This window comes from Plecotus auritus, assembly GCF_963455305.1.
Source record: "Plecotus auritus genome assembly, chromosome: 2".
NCBI lineage: Eukaryota > Metazoa > Chordata > Mammalia > Chiroptera > Vespertilionidae > Plecotus > Plecotus auritus.
In genome coordinates, this window is record NC_137771.1 from 13837793 (window position 1) to 13858130 (window position 20338).

Sequence of the window (20338 nt, forward strand, 5' to 3'; positions counted from 1 at the left end):
TCGTGTGACCCTGGGCAAGGCATTTTACCCCTCTGTCTCAGCCTCCGCCTCACGGAAATGATTCTAACTCCTCCCTCACGGGCTTGTTGTGCGGAGTGAGTGTCCTGCTGAGCCTGCCCCTTGGTGGCCTCTCAGGACATGCACAGGTGCCTCTTCCCGCAACACTAGCCTCTGTCAGGCCAGCACTCGGTGGCAGGGAAGAGTGGGAGTCCAGACCCATCGCCGACCTGAGAGCGGTTTCCCTCTCGGATGAGGGCTTTTTGAGCTCTCTGCTTGCTGGAACATCCTGAAACTGAACACTTGCCAAATTCCTTGCAGCAATTGTCTGGTCTGTGGTACCACAATCGGACCCACCACCCTGACGTGTTTGCTGCTCAGAACCATCGATCTTCTAAGTTCTCATCACTCCAGTGCAGCTCGTGTGACAAAACCTTTTCCAACACCATTGAACACAAGAAGCACATCAAAACAGAGCATGCAGGTGAGCGGTGCCAGAGGCGGGGAGCAGAGAGGCTTAGTGACACGGATCCTGGCTTTACCCCGAACCCCATCTCGGGGCTAGAGTAGGGTGTGATGGTAATGACCTTCGTTCTCCCAGCACAACTGAAGGGTGCCTCGCTGGTGCCCAGTAACAGCAGCCTGAGTGGCAGTAGTTCTCTAACCCAGAGATGGAGGGCAGTGTAAGCTGCTCCCAGCCCGAGTCACACTCAGCCACAGCACAAGGGAAGGGCGGCTCTGGTGCAGACAGGCCTGGGTGGAAATCCTGACCAGCACTGAGAAGCTGCATGACCTTGGCAAGTGACTTCTCCTTTCTGAGCCTGCTTCCTTCTCTTCAGGATGCCTGTAATTAATACCTACCTTGCAGGGGAATTTGAGGATAATCACAACAGCCAGCAGTTATGAAGCATTTCCTGTGTGCAAGGCGCTATGCTAAGAACTCCACGTGTATTTTGTCCTTTAATCCTCACAACAACCTGCGTCCAGGCCGTCTGGACCCAGCCTTGGCGTCTTCACCACTAGAGTGCATATGTCATAGGTGGAAGGCTCTTGGCACTTGGTAGGCGCCTGCTCAGTGTTAGGCATCACCCCCGCCCCAACCCTGTCACTGTCCAGCCTTAGGGAGCCATCCTTTTCTTCCCTGTGTGCTTCACAGATATGAAGTTCCATGAATGTGAGCAGTGTAAGGAGCTCTTCCCCACGCCAGCTTTGCTTCAAGTTCACATCAAGTGCCAGCACTCAGGTCAGTGCCCTGGGGATGCGGTTGAGCTGCCCTGCCCTGCGGAGACTCTCCTCTCCACTGTTCACAGCTGTGCAACCCAGGCCAAGTAGCCTAGCTACCTGTGCCTCAGTTTCCTCATCTGTAAAACAGGGACAGGTGTAGTTCCTACCTCGTCAGGTAACTGTAAGGATTGAATATGCCAGTAGACAAAATACACACAGGGGCCTGGCACCGGTGAGCATCCCGTAAGCATGATCTGTGATTGTCATTGTTACTGCTATGTCTCATCAAATCTAAAAGCCAGTTTAGGATGCACCCTTTAAAAAGAATGAACCATTAAGAAAGAAATGCAGCTGCTAATTAAACTCTGCTTCCTTGTCACTTAGAACTTACAGATTATTCTAAGTGCTGTTTTGGACTTAGTTTGACATAGATTTTTATGCATTTTTTTTCTTTTTAAATAAATCTTTATTCAGATTATTACAGTTGTTCCTCTTTTTTCCCCCATAGCTCCCTTCCACCCGGTTCCCACCCCAATATGCATTCTTATGTGTGTATATAAAAAGGGAAACAGAAGAAATAAATAAGGTCAGACTCCAGCTTCTCAGAGTAGCTTTCAACTCAGATTGTTGGACGTGCGTGTTATTCCACATGGTGGTAAACTGCCATCGGGAGGGCTGGGTGGAGCGCGTAGTGGGGCCTCTGGCTATGGTCTGTTGAGCACCATGGGAAACTGGTTTATTTTTCATTCCCGTTTAGGGGATGTCTGAACACTCACCCCTCGCCTCCTCTCTCCTAAGCCTTTGGATTCCGGTCAGTGAGAGACATGCACTGCTCCTGTCCTAGGGATTTTCTTCCAGGCCCTGGGCTCACACTGCAGGTCCTGGTGCCGGACTTCATCCAGTTTCGATGTTCTTCGTGCAGTCGTTGACAGTGACGCCCGACTGCCACCTCGCCCGTGGCGACGTTAAATGCCGTTGACTCCGTGTCAGAGATGTTAAAACGTGCTTCCTAGGATTGATGACATACAGTGTCGGCAGCACCATTCCCTGCCGCTGAGGGAATAGCGGGCTTCCGCAGAGGCGGTTTAGCCTGAACTCAGGCTCCTGAAGCTGTGGTTCATGGGGGCTTCGGGCCCACAGAACCCGGGTCTGCCTTTGAGCGTGTTCCTCGCTGCTCCTGCCTCTCCCTGCCCTTGTCTCTCAGTCGTTTCACCCACAGCTCATCCCTGTCTCCTGCCTCCAGGGTCGCAGCCATTCAGGTGCTTGTACTGTGCGGCCACCTTCCGCTTCCCCGGAGCACTGCAGCACCACGTCACCACGGAGCACTTCAAGCAGTCAGAGAGCACCTTCCCCTGCGAGCTCTGTGGGGAGCTCTTCACCTCCCAGGCCCAGCTGGAGGGTCACCTGGAATCCGAGCACCCAAAGGTGGCGGGCACTGAAACCCAGGCAGCGGCCTCGCAGGTGGTGCAGGTGACTGGGCCCTCAGACCACGGGGGTGCTAACATGGGGTTCCTAAGGCTTCTCTAGGGGTCTCTCCCTCACTACACACCTCTCTCTCTCTCTAGGGTTCTCAGAGGGTCCTGTAAGCGATACAGTCATCGCTAAGAGGACCTGTCAGAGTCTTTCTGGACCTCTTGCCAAACAGAACAGAAAGTTCTAGTGTCCTGGTGGCCACATGCAAGATGCCCCTAAGTAGCGGGAGTCTAGAACAAGAATTTCCAAAAGCGGAACCACCTAGGCCAGTGGTCGGCAAACTGCGGCTCGCGAGCCACATGCGGCTCGAGAGCCGCGGTTTGCCACTCTGTTGACTAATGAGTTTGCCAACCACTGACCTAGACTCTCAATTCCAATAATTACAGGCTGTTGTTGTTCCTTGTGATTAAGCCCCTGTCCCAGTGGTCGGCAAACTCATTAGTCACCAGAGTGGCAAACCGCGGCTCGCGATCCGCAGTTTGCCGACCACTGACCTAGGCAGCTCTCCCGATTCACGCACTTCCCGCCTCCTGTGAGGCACTGTGGGATGTGGTGAGAGCTGGGGAGCCTCGGAGAGGTGGGGAGCTCTTTGTTGGGAGCTCCTTCACCCTGAGAGCTCCTCCGGCTGGCGCAGGACACACATGGGCACGTGGGCCTCTCCTTTACCGGGTGGAAAGCGCCTCCTAATGTGTGTTGAGGCCAAGCTTGCTCCCGCCCCCTTTCATTGTTCTTCCCGTCTTCTTCAAGAGGGGGGCAGAAAGGAAAAGCAGCTCCCCTCTAAGTACTGGCAGGAATTTGTGGGGGGACTGGAGAGGAGCTGCAGGCTGATGGCACGGCTGTTCAGCTTCCTGAGCATCCTCTGTAAGCCGTGTTCTACAGCCTCCAGGGTGCGAGGGCCAGTCACGGGGCAGGCCTCTGGGTGACTCTCCTGCCTTATGCCAGAGGCTGTGCTCTTAGCATTCTCACCTGTTCGGAACCTTGGTAAGATGGCCTTTGGGAAAAGAGTCCGTTGCTAAAAGAAAAAGAAAGAACACACGGCTTGAAAACTACTCTGGATGGTTTTTGGTTGAACATCATAGTTGGTCTCTCCACTCCCAGCGGCACAGAGACGTGGCTGAGCTGGGCTGCCCCACTGCTGCCCACTTTTATCTAGTGCCCTGCTGCCCACTCTGGGCTCGTTCTCAAGAGCCAGGGTACCTGTGCCCCTGTGGGCACTCTGGCTTAAAATAGCAGTGGCATCAGGCTGTCCTGAGCTCTGCAGTTCAGGTCATCAACCTGGAGGTTCCAGCAGGAAGTGGGTTACTTAGCACAGACTGGTTCTCCCTGCGACGGGAAGGCCATCTTTAACAGATGCCCACATGGAAGGAGTGTGGCCTTTGGAGGGAGGGGAGATGCCTGCCCTGCCAGCCTGGTGAGCCAAATGAGTGAGTTGACAGAAGTCACACTTCATCCACTCGCTCTGCAGCCATGGAGCCACGGGAGGCTCTTAGCCTGATCAGGTCCAGAAACCCCCCTGTCGGCAAATCATTCCAGTGTCCCTGGTTCTAGCATGAAGCTGACACCTTAGTAGCATTCCTTTCGCATGGCTCTCACTCTGCATGTAATCCTCGAGATGGAAAGGCCCAGTGTGAGAAGCCGAGCCGGCGCTCACCGGTGTGTAATCAGAGTCCGGGCCTGAGATGGCATACTGAGCTAAATTATAGCAATTTAGCACACGGTTATTTAAATTGTTTGCCTGCCTCTCCTTTGCATCACTGGTGTGTAAGATTTGCCTCTTCCCATTAGGCACGTGTAATTGCTCTCCTCAGGTGAAAACATAAATATCATCATTACAGCCTGAGATGGAAACCATGTAAATTCTAGGGAGCTAACTGTGGACTCTGCCCAGAGCCTCATGGTCTTTTCCTTTCAGGTGATCCAAACCCCGGAGCCGGCCACCTCAACAGAGCAGGTGATCACTTTGGAGGAGACCCAGCTTGCTGGGTCCCAGGTGTTTGTGACGTTGCCAGACTCGCAGGCGTCTCAGACCAGCTCTGAGCTCGTGGCGGTGACCGTAGAGGATCTGCTGGACGGGACCGTGACCCTGATCTGTGGTGAGGCCAAGTGAGTGGCTGCTCATCAGTGAAAGGGTCCTGCACTGGCAGCAGAGAGAAAGCTCCACGGCGGGCCTTTTGCCCTCTGTCCCTGGCTGTCCTGCGTGATGAGCATCTTAGCCCAGCACCAACCAAAATGGTCTCACTTGGAAAATAGACGGCAGAAGCGTCATTCTCATAGAACCAATAATGTCTGAGTTTATCATTGCCGACCCACCGCCCTCCCACAGGCTGGCCATGGCCTCCGTGACACTGTCCACCCCGCAGCAGAGCAGAGCTTCTGAAATAGAGTCGGAAAGCCGTGGGCAGGACCTGGTGACCAGGTAAGCAGAGGTGCCAGGAGCCGCAGCCCTCTGCGCAGAATGGCAGGTGTGGGGTCATAGCCCCCACTGTGGGGCTGCAGATGCTGTCAGTACCTTCTGGCCACTTAAGAATGAGAGAAAAGCACCCACAGACCATCCAGGGGCCCCCAGTCTTGAGCACACTTGGCCCCTTCCTCACGTCTCTCATCCCCCCAGCTGCTGGTCATGGACAGGAGCAGCCTGTGAACACAGCAAGGCCTCATCTACATGGGGACTCCCACCCGGGCAGTGCCGGCAGCCCTTCCGCAAGCGAAGCCTTGGAAGAGTTTCTGCTGGACGTGTTCAGTGGAGGCCATCGGCTGCAAAGCCGTCCCTGCCCCTCCGGGAGCTTCGTGGTGCTCTGTACTGAAGGCTGAGCCTCGGCCTTCCCCGCTGCCCTCATCCCCTTCCCTGTCAACGCCTGCCTTCTGCCCAACCCGGAGGCCGTGTCCCTCCCCCTCTGGAGCATGTAATGGAGCTAGCAACCCGCGCCAGGTGGAGCAGTGCCCGTGACCGCCCTGGCTCTGCCTCCTGCCACCGTCCTCCACGCTGGGTGTTCGGCCTGCTGTCTGACTCTTCCAGGCTGCCACCGCTTCTGCAGGTCAGGGATCCTTTGGAGTCTGAATCTCACCAGGCTTTTTATCTTCTGTTCCTAACATGTAATCTGGTAATTAATGGGTGGTGGAGTCCATTATGAAGTGCAATTAGATGAATGTAGGTCCCCGCCATTTAGAGAGAATGACTAGCATTTATCTTCCTTTCCTCCATGCCAGAAGGTTGGCCTGCTAGTGCAGTGTTTACACACAGGCAGGCTCCCTGCCACCTCGGGCTTGCCCCCTGCGGAGGGCAGTGCCCAATGTGATCACTGGCCTTCAAGCTCAAGGTGGCAGAAGACTAGCCCACCCCTTTCCAAGCACATTTCACATCGCCAGGGGCAAGCAGGGATAAAGGGTGCATGCTGGTCACGGGGAGGGACTTTTATTGCCACCGCACACTGCTGGAAAGGCAGAGGTGGGCCCTTAACACTGATCAGCATGTGCGTGGGCCAGGACCTGTGCAGGCAGTGAGCTCTGCCTGGGCCCTCCACCCACATACTCCTGCCTCCAGGGTGTCCTCATTGTGATATGCAAATCGCTTGAGCTGGTCAGCTCAGGGATCTTCATTCTGAAGTCAATGACGTTTTCAAAGGCAAGTCGCCTCAAAAGCCAAAAAATGACCAGAAGATGGTGCTCAAACCTTTGAGACTTTGCCTCCACGTGCAGCCCTCACTGCTGCTGCCAAGCCTGTCGGTCTCCTTAAGGTTTTCAGTCCTGTGAGCTGTCAGCCCAGGAGAGCTCTCGATCTGCAAGTGGCGAAATGACACTGACTCTCCCGCTGACACCAGATAAACCCACTGAGAGAGTGGAGTGGCCTGTGCTTACAGCGCCTGAGGCCCAGCGCAGCGATGAGGACACGGCTCCTCAGAGCCACAGGCTGCGGCTGGGAACTGCGTGTGCTCAAAACATCTCCCAGTCAAAACACAAGTAAATGACAAGGAATTGCTGAGGGCCTGCAGGAGAAAGGGGTTTCTCCTTTTAAACAGTCTTCCGAATAAGAAAGGTGTGTGTTTTAAACCCAAGTTCCGATCCTTCAGGTACTGAGACCCCTTCATTTCTGACGGACCCGGGCTGTGACAGGACATGTGTTTTCTCCTGTCACCAGCCCAGCAGGTCGCCGAGCTGGGAGCTGACACAAGACGCCGGACTGACTGCTGCTGTCAGACTCGCCCGGCACCCGCGTCGGGCACGGCCTTGTGCTCATTCTGGTCGGGGATGAGGAAGGGCCATCCCGAGTTTTGTCTCTGCTCCAAGGAGACCTTTGCAAGATGCAGCATTGGCAGTGACCTTACACTGTCCCTCTCTAGAGATGCCCAGGTGTGATTTTATTGTAGAAAAGCTTTTCTAGCTCTAGTTGGCCATTTTCTTTCCCCCACTTCTGCCGAAGAGATCTTCTGAGTTACTGACACAGAGGACACTGTTGCTGTGGCCTCGTCCCCCTCACCGACTTGCTTCATGGCAGTGGTCTTCTCTCTGCCTGTGGCCTCTGGCTGAACGCGGGGCTTATGCCATGGTGTGGAGAAGTCCGTGGCTCCCAGAGCTCCTGAGACAGCTGGTGAGGAGGGGCAGGCAGGCAGGCTGCGAGCGGAAGGCTAATTCGGTGGGAATGACGGGAATCACTTAGGGACAGGACTTACCATCCAGGTAAGTGAGAAGCACGTAGAGGTTCAGGAGCAAGGATGGCCGTAGGGAGATGTCTGAGCAGAGCCTGAGGCCAGAGGGGCAGCACAGGGGCAAAGACGAAGGTGTCTCCTCCTTTATTTTATAAAGCCCATCTCTTCTGTCTCCAAAGCGTTGTGTTTGGAAAATTGAGGCATGGTCTTCCATGGTCTACAGTGTGAGTCCTGGGTTCCCTGGAGATTGCAGCCCTCTCTGGGGTTGCTTTAGACTCTCCTCCTGCTGACCATGGGACACATCAGCCTCACCCCCAGGGAGGGCCTGAGAGGAGCTGAGGATGAATGGGAATCAGGCCCGTTCTCTGCACCTGGGCTAGTGAGGAACACTCCCAAATCGAGGAGGTGAGGCAGGCCCTAGGAGTTTCTCTCTCACCCGGGTAATGTGGGCACCACAGGCTGGCAGCATATTAATGAGGTGGGAGGGATGTGCCTGAGATCAGTGAATGACCAAGGATGGAGGAAACTGCTCACCTTACACTGAGTGGTTCTTACAAGCAATGTTGCTATTACACGGGCTAGAAAGTTGGACAGTGATGGAGAAAATGCTGGCGTATTTTAATCAGTCCTCCCAAAAGAACTCAGCAGCCAGGCCTGCTCGGTGTGGCCCAGTGCATCCCAGGGACCTGGGGAAGTAGAAGATAAAGGAGGACTTGGGGTTGAAGGGAGTGTGAAAGCAAGTTGATAACTGTTTTGGTTGCCATAGAAAACCTTGGGGCTGGTAGGACTTGGGCCAAAGGCTCAGAAGCACAGTCAGAACTCAGAAACTTGCTACACCATCGACTCAGCCTATAATGCAGAGAAACTATCTGTGCTTTGGTGATAGCGTGTTGAGGAGAAGTGTATCCCCGGGCAATTTAATTTCGATGGCTTCCAAATCACAGAAATGTTTGTCGTTCTACCTTACCAGGCCGGCCCCGCCCGTGATCAGGACGACTAAGCAGCACATGATGCTGTATAAATAGGATTACAAACCATTGTTCGTGCTCACCTTGCATTGGTCTATATTAATAAAATATGTACTTTGAAAACCGTGATGCTGCGTGAGCTTCAAATGAACGGTGATGATGTAGATGATTTCTGTGGCTCAGGGCAGCTGTCCAACAGGCTGGATGGGCCTGGCCTCCTAGGGGCTCTGTGCACCTTCAGGCCATGCTAGCAGGGTGGGTGGGGGAGCGCTCGCCTGTCCTGTGGAGTCTCATTTCCTAAACACTCTTTCCCAGGGAGCCAGTGTGGTGCAGGGTCAGACCTGGGCACATCCCGGCTGTGCCACGTGCTGACCGTGTGACTGGTGAGGTCCTTCCTGAGCTCCCTTCTCTGGCTTCATCTGTAAATGGGGGGGTTATTATATCTACCCCACAGAATTGTAGTGTGGGTTAAAAGCCTGGACTTAATGAACTTAGTGTTGAAAATTGTAGTTGTTATTAATCACGTCCTTCACACAGGCCAGCCATTCCCTGCGGTCTCTAGCACTGAGTGTTCGTTCCTTCACGCTTACATGTCTCTTCCAGTCCCTGCGCATCCTTAGGGATCCTTACAACACCCACCACTTCTCACTCATCTCTAGAATCTCAGCTGCCCCCAAAGCATAAGATGCTGAGCAGATAACTATAAAATAAGCAGAAACCTTTTGTGGTGAAAGCTGGAAATGTCACGTTGTTGGCAGCCAACAAGGAAACGAGAGGCAGACACAGAGGCTGTGGTGGTTTCTGCAGTTAGATCCAGTGTGTGAGGCCAGGGGAGGGGTCTAGCCTGCAGCCTCGGCTCAGGCCAGCATTGCCCACCCAACGCTGGGAGCGGGGAGGGGGGCCTCCTGGAGTAGCCCGCCCCAATACACTTGTCCAGAGCCCACAGCGCCTTGAGAAGGAACGCCCTCCGCCTAAGCAGTGTCTGGGGAGAGGCTGGCGCTGTGGTTTTTAGAGCTGTAATCCTAAGAGCGTCTGAGGAGCGGGGTGATTGCAGCGTGCCGCTGGCTCCAGCGTGAAGGTGACCACAGAGGTGAAGCGCGGGAGGACTGAGCAGAGGTAGGAAATGGGCCGGCGGGTCCTGGGTGATCGGTCACCTCAGGCCTGGACTCCGAGCTTCCCAGCCCACCTCTGACTAGGCGATGACCTTGGGAGGAGGAAAGTCAGCGTTTGTGAAATGTCTCCCGGAGGGGAGGTGCCCCATACAGGATGCCTGTCCACATCCCAGGTACTTGACAATGGCCTGGGCAGGGGCGAGGGCGGGAAGGAGGAAGCCTCACCGTCCTGAGGCTGAGGGCCTGGATGAGCCGCAGGGGCGTTCAAGACCCAGGCAAGCGAACAGCTGTGTCCCAGGCCAGAACTGATGGCGCAGGGACCCAGCCCCGGGGCACCACCGCTGAGGGGCCATGTGTGAGTGAAGCACCGACTCTGAGTGTCGGGCGGGACACACCCAGCCAGGGCTCGGGAAACGGAGCCCTCAGTGTGGATGGCCTCTGGCCTTGCAGCTGGAGCGTTCCCATTCACTGTTCCCGTACACGCCGAGCGCGCACTCAGGGATGCGTGTGGTGTGCAAAGTAACTTGTCTGAGGCCAAGAGCCATCACCTTGGTTAGAAAATGACCGAGGACCGAGGCGTCACTAGGACATCGGTACAGGCAGCAAGCTCCTTCCTTCCTGTGCACCTGTGTCTGCTGCCCTGTCATCCAGTGAGCCAGGCCACAGGTCCCCTGTCCACGAAGACACTGTCTCCCCAAATACTTGGCCCAGACAGTGTGCTTGGTGCTTAGTAGATGCTGCTGCTTGGCCGGGACCACACAGTGCTTTCCTCGCTTACCCTTGTGGCCGCTCAGGGAGAACCCAACTTTATCCCCCCCTGCCAGCCATGCTACCCCCGAGTCACCCGTGGGCCAGTCTGTCCATACTCCTCTCCCCCGAGTCACCCGTGGGCCAGTCTGTCCACACTCCCTCCTCTCCCCCGAGTCACCAGTGGGCCAATCTATCCACACTCCCTCCTCTCCCGCTAGTCACCGGTGGGCCAGTCTGTCCACACTCCCTCCTCTCCCCCGAGTCACCAGTGGGCCAGTCTATCCACACTCCCTCCTCTCCCCCGAGTCACCAGTGGGCCAGTCTATCCATACTCCTCTCCCCCGAGTCACCCGTGGGCCAGTCTGTCCACACTCCCTCCTCTCCCCCGAGTCACCAGTGGGCCAATCTATCCACACTCCCTCCTCTCCCCCGAGTCACCCGTGGGCCAGTCTGTCCACACTCCCTCCTCTCCCCCGAGTCACCGGTGGGCCAGTCTGTCCACACTCCCTCCTCTCCCCCGAGTCACCAGTGGGCCAGTCTGTCCACACTCCCTCCTCTCCCCCGAGTCACCCGTGGGCCAGTCTGTCCACACTCCCTCCTCTCCCCCGAGTCATCGGTGGGCCAGTCTGTCCACACTCCCTCCTCTCCGTCCTCCCAGGGAGATTAGCGGAAGGCTAGGAGCAGCTAGTAGCCTGGCTCCCAGCTGCTCTGACCAAACACCACTCCTGCCGGCTCTTCCCGCTCTGGTTCCCCGGCTCAAGCCACAAACAGCTGATCAAACACACAGGACAAGGTCAGTCCAGGGACCCACTGTCACCTCCAGGGGAGATTATAGAGCAGCCATCAGGCGGGTCTGATAAGAATGGGCAGGACGTGGGAAAGGGGCCCGTGGGGCCGGCACAGGACCGAACAGCTTCTCATTCCATTGAAGATAGAAACCTCTGTGCCCACACAGGGTCCAGCCTGGTGCCAGCATGTCCAGAGGCCAGGGCCAGAGCTGCCTGTGAGCCCGGAAACGAAGGGAAATGAGGAAGGGGTGGCGTGAGCCTGGGTGAGCTGCAGGCGGAGGGCCCCTGCGGGTTTGGGAGCACAGATCCTCCCTCGCTAAACGGTGACCCCTTCAAGGGCAAGAACTGCCTTATTCCTTCTGTTCATGCACACACGCATGCAGGTAGCCTAGCACATCGCTGTCGTAGACCTGAAGTTCTGGAGGCCTGAGCGCCTACCAGTGTCCAGTCCCATGCGTGGTTCCTGCTCCTGGGGGACTGGAGACCTGTGGCCAGGCCAGGGTCACACATGAGAAACAAGAACCAAAAACGCCCATGCCGCCCAGAGACCTAAAGTACCTATAAATGCTGGGTTTCTCTCTTTCTCTTTTTCATCAGGTGGTGGTGGTGGAGGGGGGATTGATATTTTTTAGAAATATTATTGCCCAGCCTGCATGGCTCAGTGGTTGAGCGTCAACCTATGAACTAGGAGGTCGCGGTTCGAATCCCGGTCAGGGCACATGCCTGGGTTGCAGGCTCGATCCCCAGTATGGGGCATGCAGGTGGTAGCCGATCAATGATTCTCTCTCGTCATTGATGTGTCTATCTCTCTCTCCCTCTCCCTTCCTCTCTGAAATCAATAAAATATGTTTTAAAAAAGAAAAGAAGTGCTCTCATCATTAATAGTTCCTGTTATTAAGCACATGTTGAACACGGATAAAGAGCGAGTGTAATTCTCGCTTCACCAGCACCATGATGCGGGTGCTGTTACTATCCATCCCCTGTGACAGGTGAGGAAACCAGCACCCGGGAAGCCACTTGAACTACATAACCAGTGAGCAGCACAGCTGGGACGGGAACCCAGGCCACTGGCTCCAGAGCTTGCTGCTAAACACCATGCTATGTTCAAGCATTTCTTAATCCTTCCCAGTCCCTGAGCAGCCTGGCCTGTCAGACCTAAGTGTTGTCATAGGACCTACCGAGTCTCCCGGCCTGCTCTCTCCTTCTACCCATCCTGCCTGAGACAGCAGACCGAACTAAACTCTGCTTTTGTCAACTGGAAATGTGTCCAGCAGCACCAAGCATGCCCTGTGCCTTGCTCCGGGACTGGATTGTCCGTGGCTTAGTCCCGCCCCTCAGTCTCACTGTCCTCAGTCAACACTTGCCGGCTCAGCCGGGCCCTTCCTTCGAGTGGAGAAGGACGCGTGGGGCAGCTGAGCCCACACAGTGTCTGGCTCAGGTGTGCGAGGGTGGTGCCCCGGCCCAGGCAGCTCTGGGAAGCATCTTGGTTGATCTGACTTCCCCTTCTCTCCCCTGTCCCTGTGCTCCTAAAGGAAAAATGTTTTCTAGAACAGCAACCGTTTTATGGGAAAGTGTCGGATCAGAAGACAGTATACGTTAGTGCAGTAGTTCAGAGCCACTCAGAACTGAGTTCCGATCCCTGCTCTGTCTTGTTAGATGTGTGGCTCTAGGCTTTATCCACCTGGTGCCCTGGTTTCTGTCCTGACCTGGTCTATTGGAGCCGAGAGGCCCCTGGGGGAGCAGAGAGAGGAGAGGGAGGACAACGCGTGGTCCAGGTTGGCCCCCCTCGTTCAGGTGCGGGTAACGGCAGTCCCACTGTGTCTTACTCCTGAGTAGCACTCTGCCATTTCCCATCACTTTCACCTGCACTGTTGATCCTCACAGTCCCATGAAGGTTAGGGCAGTGTCCTCACTGTTGCCCCTTTCAGGGTGAAGGCCTTCAGACTCCCCCTCGGTGGTCCTCAGCTGGTGAGCGGTGGGGTTGCGGCCCGCTCTCCACCATCAGATGCAGGCTATCCCGCCTCTCCGTGCTGCCCCGCCTCCGTGGTCCCCGAAATTCAGAGCCCTTTCCATCGTTGACTTGCCTGACTCCGGCAGCAGTGTTCTGAGGAGGGGAGCGTGAATTATTATTTTGCAAATGAAAAACCGAGGCTCCAGGAGGCACCATCACTCAGTCAGTCACGCGAGGAGTCAGCAGCAGGGCCGCAGTCAGCACCCACTTTGCACGGAGAAAGCACAAGGTGGGCCAAGATAGTCGGAGGGCTGAGTCAGAGCTGAAGAGGCCCACGTCTAACGTCAACCGTGGGCTGCCCGGCGCTCTGGCCTTGGGCAAGCCCCCCACCATCGGAGCCTGTCTCCCTCACTGCTTGCTGAGCGGTGAGAGCTCTTGCCTGCCTCTGGATTACAGAGCGAGAGCCGTGAAGGCCCTGACCGAAGGGGGCTCGGGAGGCCATGTTAGCTTCCCGGGCCTGACCCCAGGAAGGCCAGCTGTGGAGTCTGGACTCTGGGGGCCCAGGGCACTCAGAGGAGAGAGTCTGCACAGGGGTCCCACCCCTGACCTGTTGAGGCTGTCGCCTCAGAACTAAGAGGGAGAGTCAAGGCCTGCGTCCTCCAGGTGGGGCCTGGCTGGCTGGGAGACCAAGACCAGAACCCCAGGTTTGTGGGCTCCTCAACCTACCACTCAGGAGGCCTGAGGAGAGGGTCCCCTGGAAACCTCGGGTGGCCCCCTCTGTTCTGACCAGAGGCTTTTCCACAAGCCTTCCTGGGGCTCGGACCCCGGCTGCCAGGGGGAGGGGGAGGTGATAAGGCTAAAGCGTTCCCAGCGTGAGATCCTGTGTAGCCAGCCAAGCACACCTACTCAGGGGCCAAACGGACCGCCTCCAGGCCTTACGCGGGCCGCCCTCCCCCTCCGCCACACGTGCCCCCCGCCAGTGGTCCCCACCAGCTTCTCCCCTCCTCCATGGCCCAGCCAGTGTCTCTCACTCCTGTGGGTGCCTTTCCAAGCAGAGCACGTGCTGAGGGGGTGGGCTCGGGTGCCGCTCGAGACCCCAAGACAGAAAAGGGAGGCTCAGGGGGCTCTGGGGCTGTCTCCACAGACCTTTCAACTGGGATCTGCTCATGTAACACTCATGCCCTGGCTGCAGCCCCAGTGGTGGCTTCGTCGGCCAGACAGGGCTCTCCAAGATCTGACCTCTGCCATCCCTCAGCTCATCAGCCACAGCCCTGGCCTCAGCTTCACTCTCCAGGTTGTCAAACTGCTGGGAGCACCCCCACTCTGCCGGGCCCCACCTCCCGCCAGGAAGGAGCCTCTGAGGGTGCTGTTCCCAAGGCCCGTCCTCCCGTCTCCCTGGACAAGTCCCGCTCATGCTCAAAGACAGGGGAGCTGCGACTCAGATGCCGCCTTTTCAGGAGGTGCTCCTGTGCTTCTGCTGAGCGCCCACCTGCGATTTAGGTGACACCGTAGCTGTCTGCGTCGGCCTCGCCAGCCGGGCCGGCCCTCACAGGGGGCCAGGGCGGCCTCGAGGGTTATTCGCCCCGTCACACAAGGGGAAAGGTGGGGTCTTGGGGAAGTAGAGGAACTTGCTGAGTAACCAGCCAAGCGCTCCTACTCAGGGGCCAAACTTACCTGCCTCCAGGCCTTGGCCCGGGCCGCCCTCCCCTTCCTCCACACGTGCCCTCATCTCAGCTGCTGGGAGACCGACTGGGACTGACACCTGGAGTCCGATGCCAGAGTCTCCGGAGTGAGCCGGGGAGGTGGAGGCCTGGGCGGGAGGACACTGGGTAGGCACACGGGGAGGTGTGGCTCTCCATCTCGCTCTCCTTTAACTCCTTCATCGCACTCGTCAGGATCTAAATTACTTCCTCGTTGGCCCGTCTCCCCATCTGCACCATCAGCAGTGCGGGGGGCGGGCCGGCCTGTCTGGTTGCGGGTGGATTCCCAGGTTCCAGCAGCAAATGTTTACAGAGCACACTCGTGCCTCCTAGGCCGGCAGCAGCTGAGCACTTGGCATCTGTCACCCGCCCACCCTCCCGGCGTCCTTCCGATGAGGAAGTGCGACCCACAGAGGTTACCTGGCCCAGCATCAGGGATGAGTGGCAGAGCCGGGGGCCAGGTTCGTCCGCTCCACAGCCTGCACTCAGAGACATGGCCACAAACGGGGAAGCTGGCACCCAGAGAGGCTGCCACCAGGCCTGACACCGCCCAGCCGGCTGAAGCCGAAGACCAGCTTTGTTCCTGCACAGCCCTCAGCTGGGTCCCCAGGGCCTCGGGCGCAAGCAGGTGGTGTTCTCAGAATTCCGTTCTGCCCTTCATTAGCGTGTGAGGACTCAGCCTTCATTGCTGTCCACAGTGAGCTTCGCCTTTTGTCCTTCTCAGTGAGCACACTCCTTCGTGGCCGCGGCAGCGCTGAGTCTCCGGCCCCCTCGCTGTGGAGGCTTTCACCGAGGTCAGGGTCCTCCAGCAGCCCTGGCGGGAGCCTCGTCACGCTCCTACCCCCTGGCGTTGTTAGACCTCTCAGAAGTGCTGCCTGCTCATCCGTTTCCTTCCCAATCCGTCCCTGAGACCTGAGTGCAAATCTCCCGGACACCGCTTTCTGACTGTGACCTGCAACAGGTCCCCTCTGGGCCTCCCCCCTCCCCGTCCAAGGGAGGTTCAGAGTCCTGGATGTGTAACGGCTCCTCCAACGCAGGTGTTCTAGAACAGTGAGGTCCAATTAGAAATGTAACACGAGTCCTGGCCGGTGTGGCTCAGCTGGTTGGGCGTCATCCCGGGCACTGAAAGGTTGTGGGTTCCGTTCCCGGTCAGGGCACGGCCCAGGTTTCAGGCTCGAACCCCTTGGGGGACGTGCAGGAGGCAGCCGGTGGATGTTTTTTCTCTCCCTCTCTCCCTCTCCCTTCCTCTCTCTCTCTCTCTAAAAAAATAAAAATAAAAAAATCAATAAATGATTTTTTAAAAGGAAGAAGAAATATAATATGAGCCACATGTGTAATTTTAAATTTTCTAATACCCACATTCTAAGGGTAAAGAGAAACAGGTGAAATTAATGTAATAGTATGTTGCACTTAATCCATTACATCCAAATTATTTTCCTTTTCACTTGTAATCAGTATACAAATACTAATGAGATAGTTCACATTTCTAATAGTCATCTCATCCAGACACTAATTTCAAGTGCTCCACAGCCACACGCTGTGCCAGCCTGCAATCCCCATCGAGTCCCGCCCCAGCCTTTGCTCTCACGCATCCGGGATGCTGCGGCTCCTGCCCAGCCCGGGGTCACCTGCTCTCCCAGGCCCTGCCACCTGGCTGAGTGCCCGTCGGGACCGCAGTTACAGGGCCTGTGACACCAAGAGTTCGCTCCTAGGCCGGTGGGATCCTGCATGGCCCGGAAGGCACACACAGCCCGAGGTCTTCCCCCCTGCGGCTGGGAGGGGAGGAGGGGAGAAGGCCCACCTTCCTCTCCCCCCAGGAGGGGCGATGTGGGGGGAAGGATATGGGGGGGTGGAACTGATCTCAGAACCCAGGTCCATTTTATTGGCGGGGGGGGGGGGGGGAGCGGGTGTCCCTTCAACTCAGATTCAACTGAGCCAGGTGCTGGGCCACCTCCCAAGAGCCAGGTGGGATGTGCGATGTTCTGCTCCCAGTGTTTTACACAGGAGGAAACTGAGGCTCAGCGAGAGGAAGTGACTATTTTCCTTGCTCCCAGATCCCTCTTTCATCCTGTCCCTCCCTGTCCTCTCTCCTTCCCAGCCGTTGTGTGTGTGTGCACATGTATGTATGCATGTGTGTGTGTGTGCGCGCGCATGGTGGAGAGCTACATGGGAATGAGTCCCCTTCACACGCACAGCCCTGGGGTTGAGCATTAAGTTCCTGTTGCAAACTGCCCATTGCTGGGGTCAGGGCAGCAGGTGGCTGGGTCAGAGCAGCACTTAGATCAGGGGACTCAGGACTTCCCCCCTCACCTCTGGGACAGCCGTCCCCGGGTGGGAGGACTTTGGGGCTAGAGACAACTCCCTTCTCCCACCCCACCCTGTGCCCTGAGCCCAGGCTCCCTCCACAGCCCTTGGAACTTGCCTGTCTTGTTCCTTGCTGGACCCCACGACCCCAGGCCTGGCACTGAGCGGGTGCTTCGCAAATGTGGGTCACACCCCTCTCCCATCTCCCTCAGTGTGTCTCTCTTCATTCTCCCACCTCCCCACCCATCTGTCCCTGCCTTCCACTGTCTGTCTTCCTGTGTCTCTGTCTCCACCTGTCCTCTGCTGTGGGTGGTCCCTCTGTCTGCATTTGACGTGTCAGTCTCTCTGTCTCGCCTTGTGCCCTCTGGGTCTTCCATGGTCCTTGTGCCTGTTGTTTCCTATGCCTCTCTCTCCCCAGGCCCCTCCCCCTCCTCCGCAGCCTCCTCCCCTTCCCTCTCAGTGTCTGTCTCTGCTCTGGGCCCCGCCTTGCCCCCCTCTCTCCCTGTCACTGTTTATGCCTCTCCTCCCTGAGCTTCAGTGGAGGCGGCTCCCCGGGAAGGCAGGCGCCAAGCAACCAGTGAGGGCCCCTGGATGACAGCGAACCCAGCATCCCTCGGAGCTGTCACCGAGGAAATCACACACCAGCGCCTGAAATTCAAATTAGAGTTTTGCTGAAGCTGCTAAAACTCATCAAATACTATCTTTGAAGTTCCCGAGCCAGCTGGTCACTGCTCATAAATGAATCCCTGTTGGAAATGAGATGGTGGGCAGAGGTCTGGACAGGGCCACCATCCCAGGGCCCGGGGGTGGGGGCCCGGCCTCCACACTCCCTCCCCGCTACACGTCCAGCCACCCATGGTCACCAGTGGCTCCCTCAGAGCATGCTCCCTGGGTCAGCACCAGCCCCAGGCCGACATCTGCTGCCCCCATCTCTCCCCAGCGAACCCTGGACTTAGAAACAGAGGCAGGAGCCCTGGGCAGGGGGGAGCCCTCGGCCCTCGGGGGGAGGTCTGACAGTCCGGCCCCGCCCCTCCGCTGCTCCCCAGCCACGTGGCCAGGATCCCTGTCCTCGCCCCTCCAGACCTCTGGAAGCCCTAATGAGGGTCCTTACCACAGGGTGTGTTGAGGGTTAAATGAGCCACAGTTGCTGCTGGATAAACAATCACTGTTACTATAATAGTAACAATAACAACGGCCAGTGTAGTCAGTCACCACCATGGCGAATCCGCATCAGACGGCTCTCAGATCAGCACTATGGGGACACTGCTAGCATTATTCCCCCATTTTACAGATGGGAACATGGGGCCGGAGAAGGTAAGTAGCTCACTCACAGCTCCTCCCCACCGACGGTCTCCCCATCCTCCAAACCCAGGGCCTGGGGTTTGTCCTGAGCTGCCCTTTTCCCTCTGCTTACACGTAAATTTCCCCTGGCAGTGCTCTGCCCTCCCTCGGTCAGTCCCTTCTGGGAGGGAGGTGGCCTGAGGGGTAAGGCCCCCAGGGCCGTCACTGGTCCCTCTGCCTGCCTGGAGTCCCCAGCACTGGAGCCAGGCCTGCCTGCTTTCCCACCACTGCCTGTCCCCTCCCCTCAAAGGCCCCCTCTCACCTTTTCCACCGCAGATAGGCCTTTGGGGGTTGGTTTCACTGCAGGCTGCCGCCAGGCAAGCACAGGCATTTTTCTGCTCAGGTTCTTTAAAATAAAAGCTCTTGGCACCTCGTGTCCTATTGCCTATAACAGATGACCCCCAGAAGGGCAAACGTAGCTGAGACTGGAGTGGGAGGACTGAGCCCTGAGGCCCTTGGGAACGTGAGAGAGGGGCCCGCTGGCTTTGGAAAGGGAGCCCAGGAGGGAATAATGGCACTTGTCACGCTGGCCCTGTGCCTGGCGCTTTAGAAGGATGGTCCCGGCTGAGCGTGCCTGCGGCAGAATGGGCAACGCTCACGGCGCGAGAGCCGCTGGCCCAGGCTCTCCAGGAATGGTGAGGCCCGTGGCTGAAGAGCGAAGCGAGAGCCGGGACACAGAACTCTCTTGGTGGGGAACTGCCACAGAAGAAGGGAGTCCTGAATGCTTCCTGAAAATTCACTCCTACGGGAGTTGGTGGTTAAGTGCAGACTAATCAACCTCCCTACTATGTGAGCACCTACTACGTGCCCTGTGCTTAGTGCTGTGTGAACAAAAGCACCTGCCCACAAAGGAAGCGACCCGAATACAGCCTCTCAGCCACGAGTGCCCAGCAGGCTCTGGCTCCAGAGCCGCCAGGCCACCATCCCAGCCAGGCTGCAGGGACCACCGACCAGCCAGCATTCCCATGTGAGTCGGACACCCATCACAGCTGCTCTGGTGACTCGGGCAAGATGGGCTTCTCTGATACGGAAACTGACACCAAAGAGCGGGAGGCCTTGCTCACACAGGAGGCAAAGGTCACACGGAGGTCAGCGCCAAGGCCAGAACTCGGAGCCAGGCTCCCCAGCCAGGGCTTTGAATCCGACCAAGTGGGCCTCAGAGCGCGCGGTTCTCGTTAGGAGCCTTCCTCCATGGCTGATGCAGCTGAGTGTATCCGGTGAATGGAATCGCTGGTGCCTGCTGTGTGCCAGGCCCCGAGCCGCGTGTGTGAGGCTGAGCTGAGGGACAAGGGGAGGGGAGGATATTAGATAGGGCCTGACCCTCATCAAAGCCATTTCAGAAGGATGCAGGGGGTGAGTGAGTGCTCTCCACTCAGAGCGTGCAATCTGCAGGATGGGGAGGCCATGAGGGATGCAGAGTGAAGGGTGCCTGGGCCTCCATGCTGTACCCCAGCGCCCCCATCCTGAGGCCAAGGGAACTGCTGGAACCGTCTCCCGGGTCCCCATCCCACCCTTCTGTGCTGCTCCCTGAGCCTGGGTGTGCGTGCACGCGTTTACAGGCGTGTGCACGGGCCGCATGTGCACGTGTGATGAGCAGGAGCTGCTGACAAGCGCCCCAGGTGTATTTCAGGGGCCGTTAAAGCTCCGTGTTTAATGGCTGGAGCCACAGTGGTCACGGCTGTCATCGGGGATTTCACGGGCTCGTTTACATCTTTAGCTTCCTTCTTCGGAGACGACTTCATCATCCCCAGCCCCCCGGCCCCTCGGCGATGGTGGAGAGAGGAGGGGGTGGGCAGAGCGCTGAGCTCCACGTTGGGGTTCAAAGCTCTGATGAGGGGACAGGTTCACAGAAGAAGCCAGAGCCCAGACTGAGGGCTGGGGCAGGGCTCAGGCGGGGTCCAGGGTCCCCAGCCAGCAAGTGAGCCAGCAAGTGGAGGCGGGTGGGGCCAAGAGGTGGCTCTGAGTGTGGAGATGGGGACCAGGGACATGCAGGCGGTGCATCCAGAAGCCAGGGTCGGGATGGGAAAGGTCAGGAGCTCCAGCAGCTGTGGAGAGGAGAGGAGAGGAGAGGAGAGGAGAGGAGAGGA

The 20338-nt window shown here is 57.4% G+C and overlaps 1 protein-coding gene across 2 annotated transcripts in view; it reads left to right on the plus strand.

Annotated features, from left to right (window-relative positions):
* The window catches only part of ZBTB40 (zinc finger and BTB domain containing 40), a 61877-nt gene extending 53450 nt beyond the window's left edge, over positions 1-8427 (plus strand). For both annotated transcript variants that reach the window (XM_080655045.1, XM_080655046.1), the window contains 4 exons: positions 319-481; positions 1154-1240; positions 2465-2691; positions 4607-8427. In XM_080655045.1, the coding sequence (XP_080511171.1) occupies positions 319-481; positions 1154-1240; positions 2465-2691; positions 4607-4801 (672 nt within the window). In that variant the 3' untranslated portion in view covers positions 4802-8427. The remainder of the gene's footprint in view (positions 1-318; positions 482-1153; positions 1241-2464; positions 2692-4606) is intronic.
* Positions 8428-20338: the final 11911 nt, after the last annotated feature.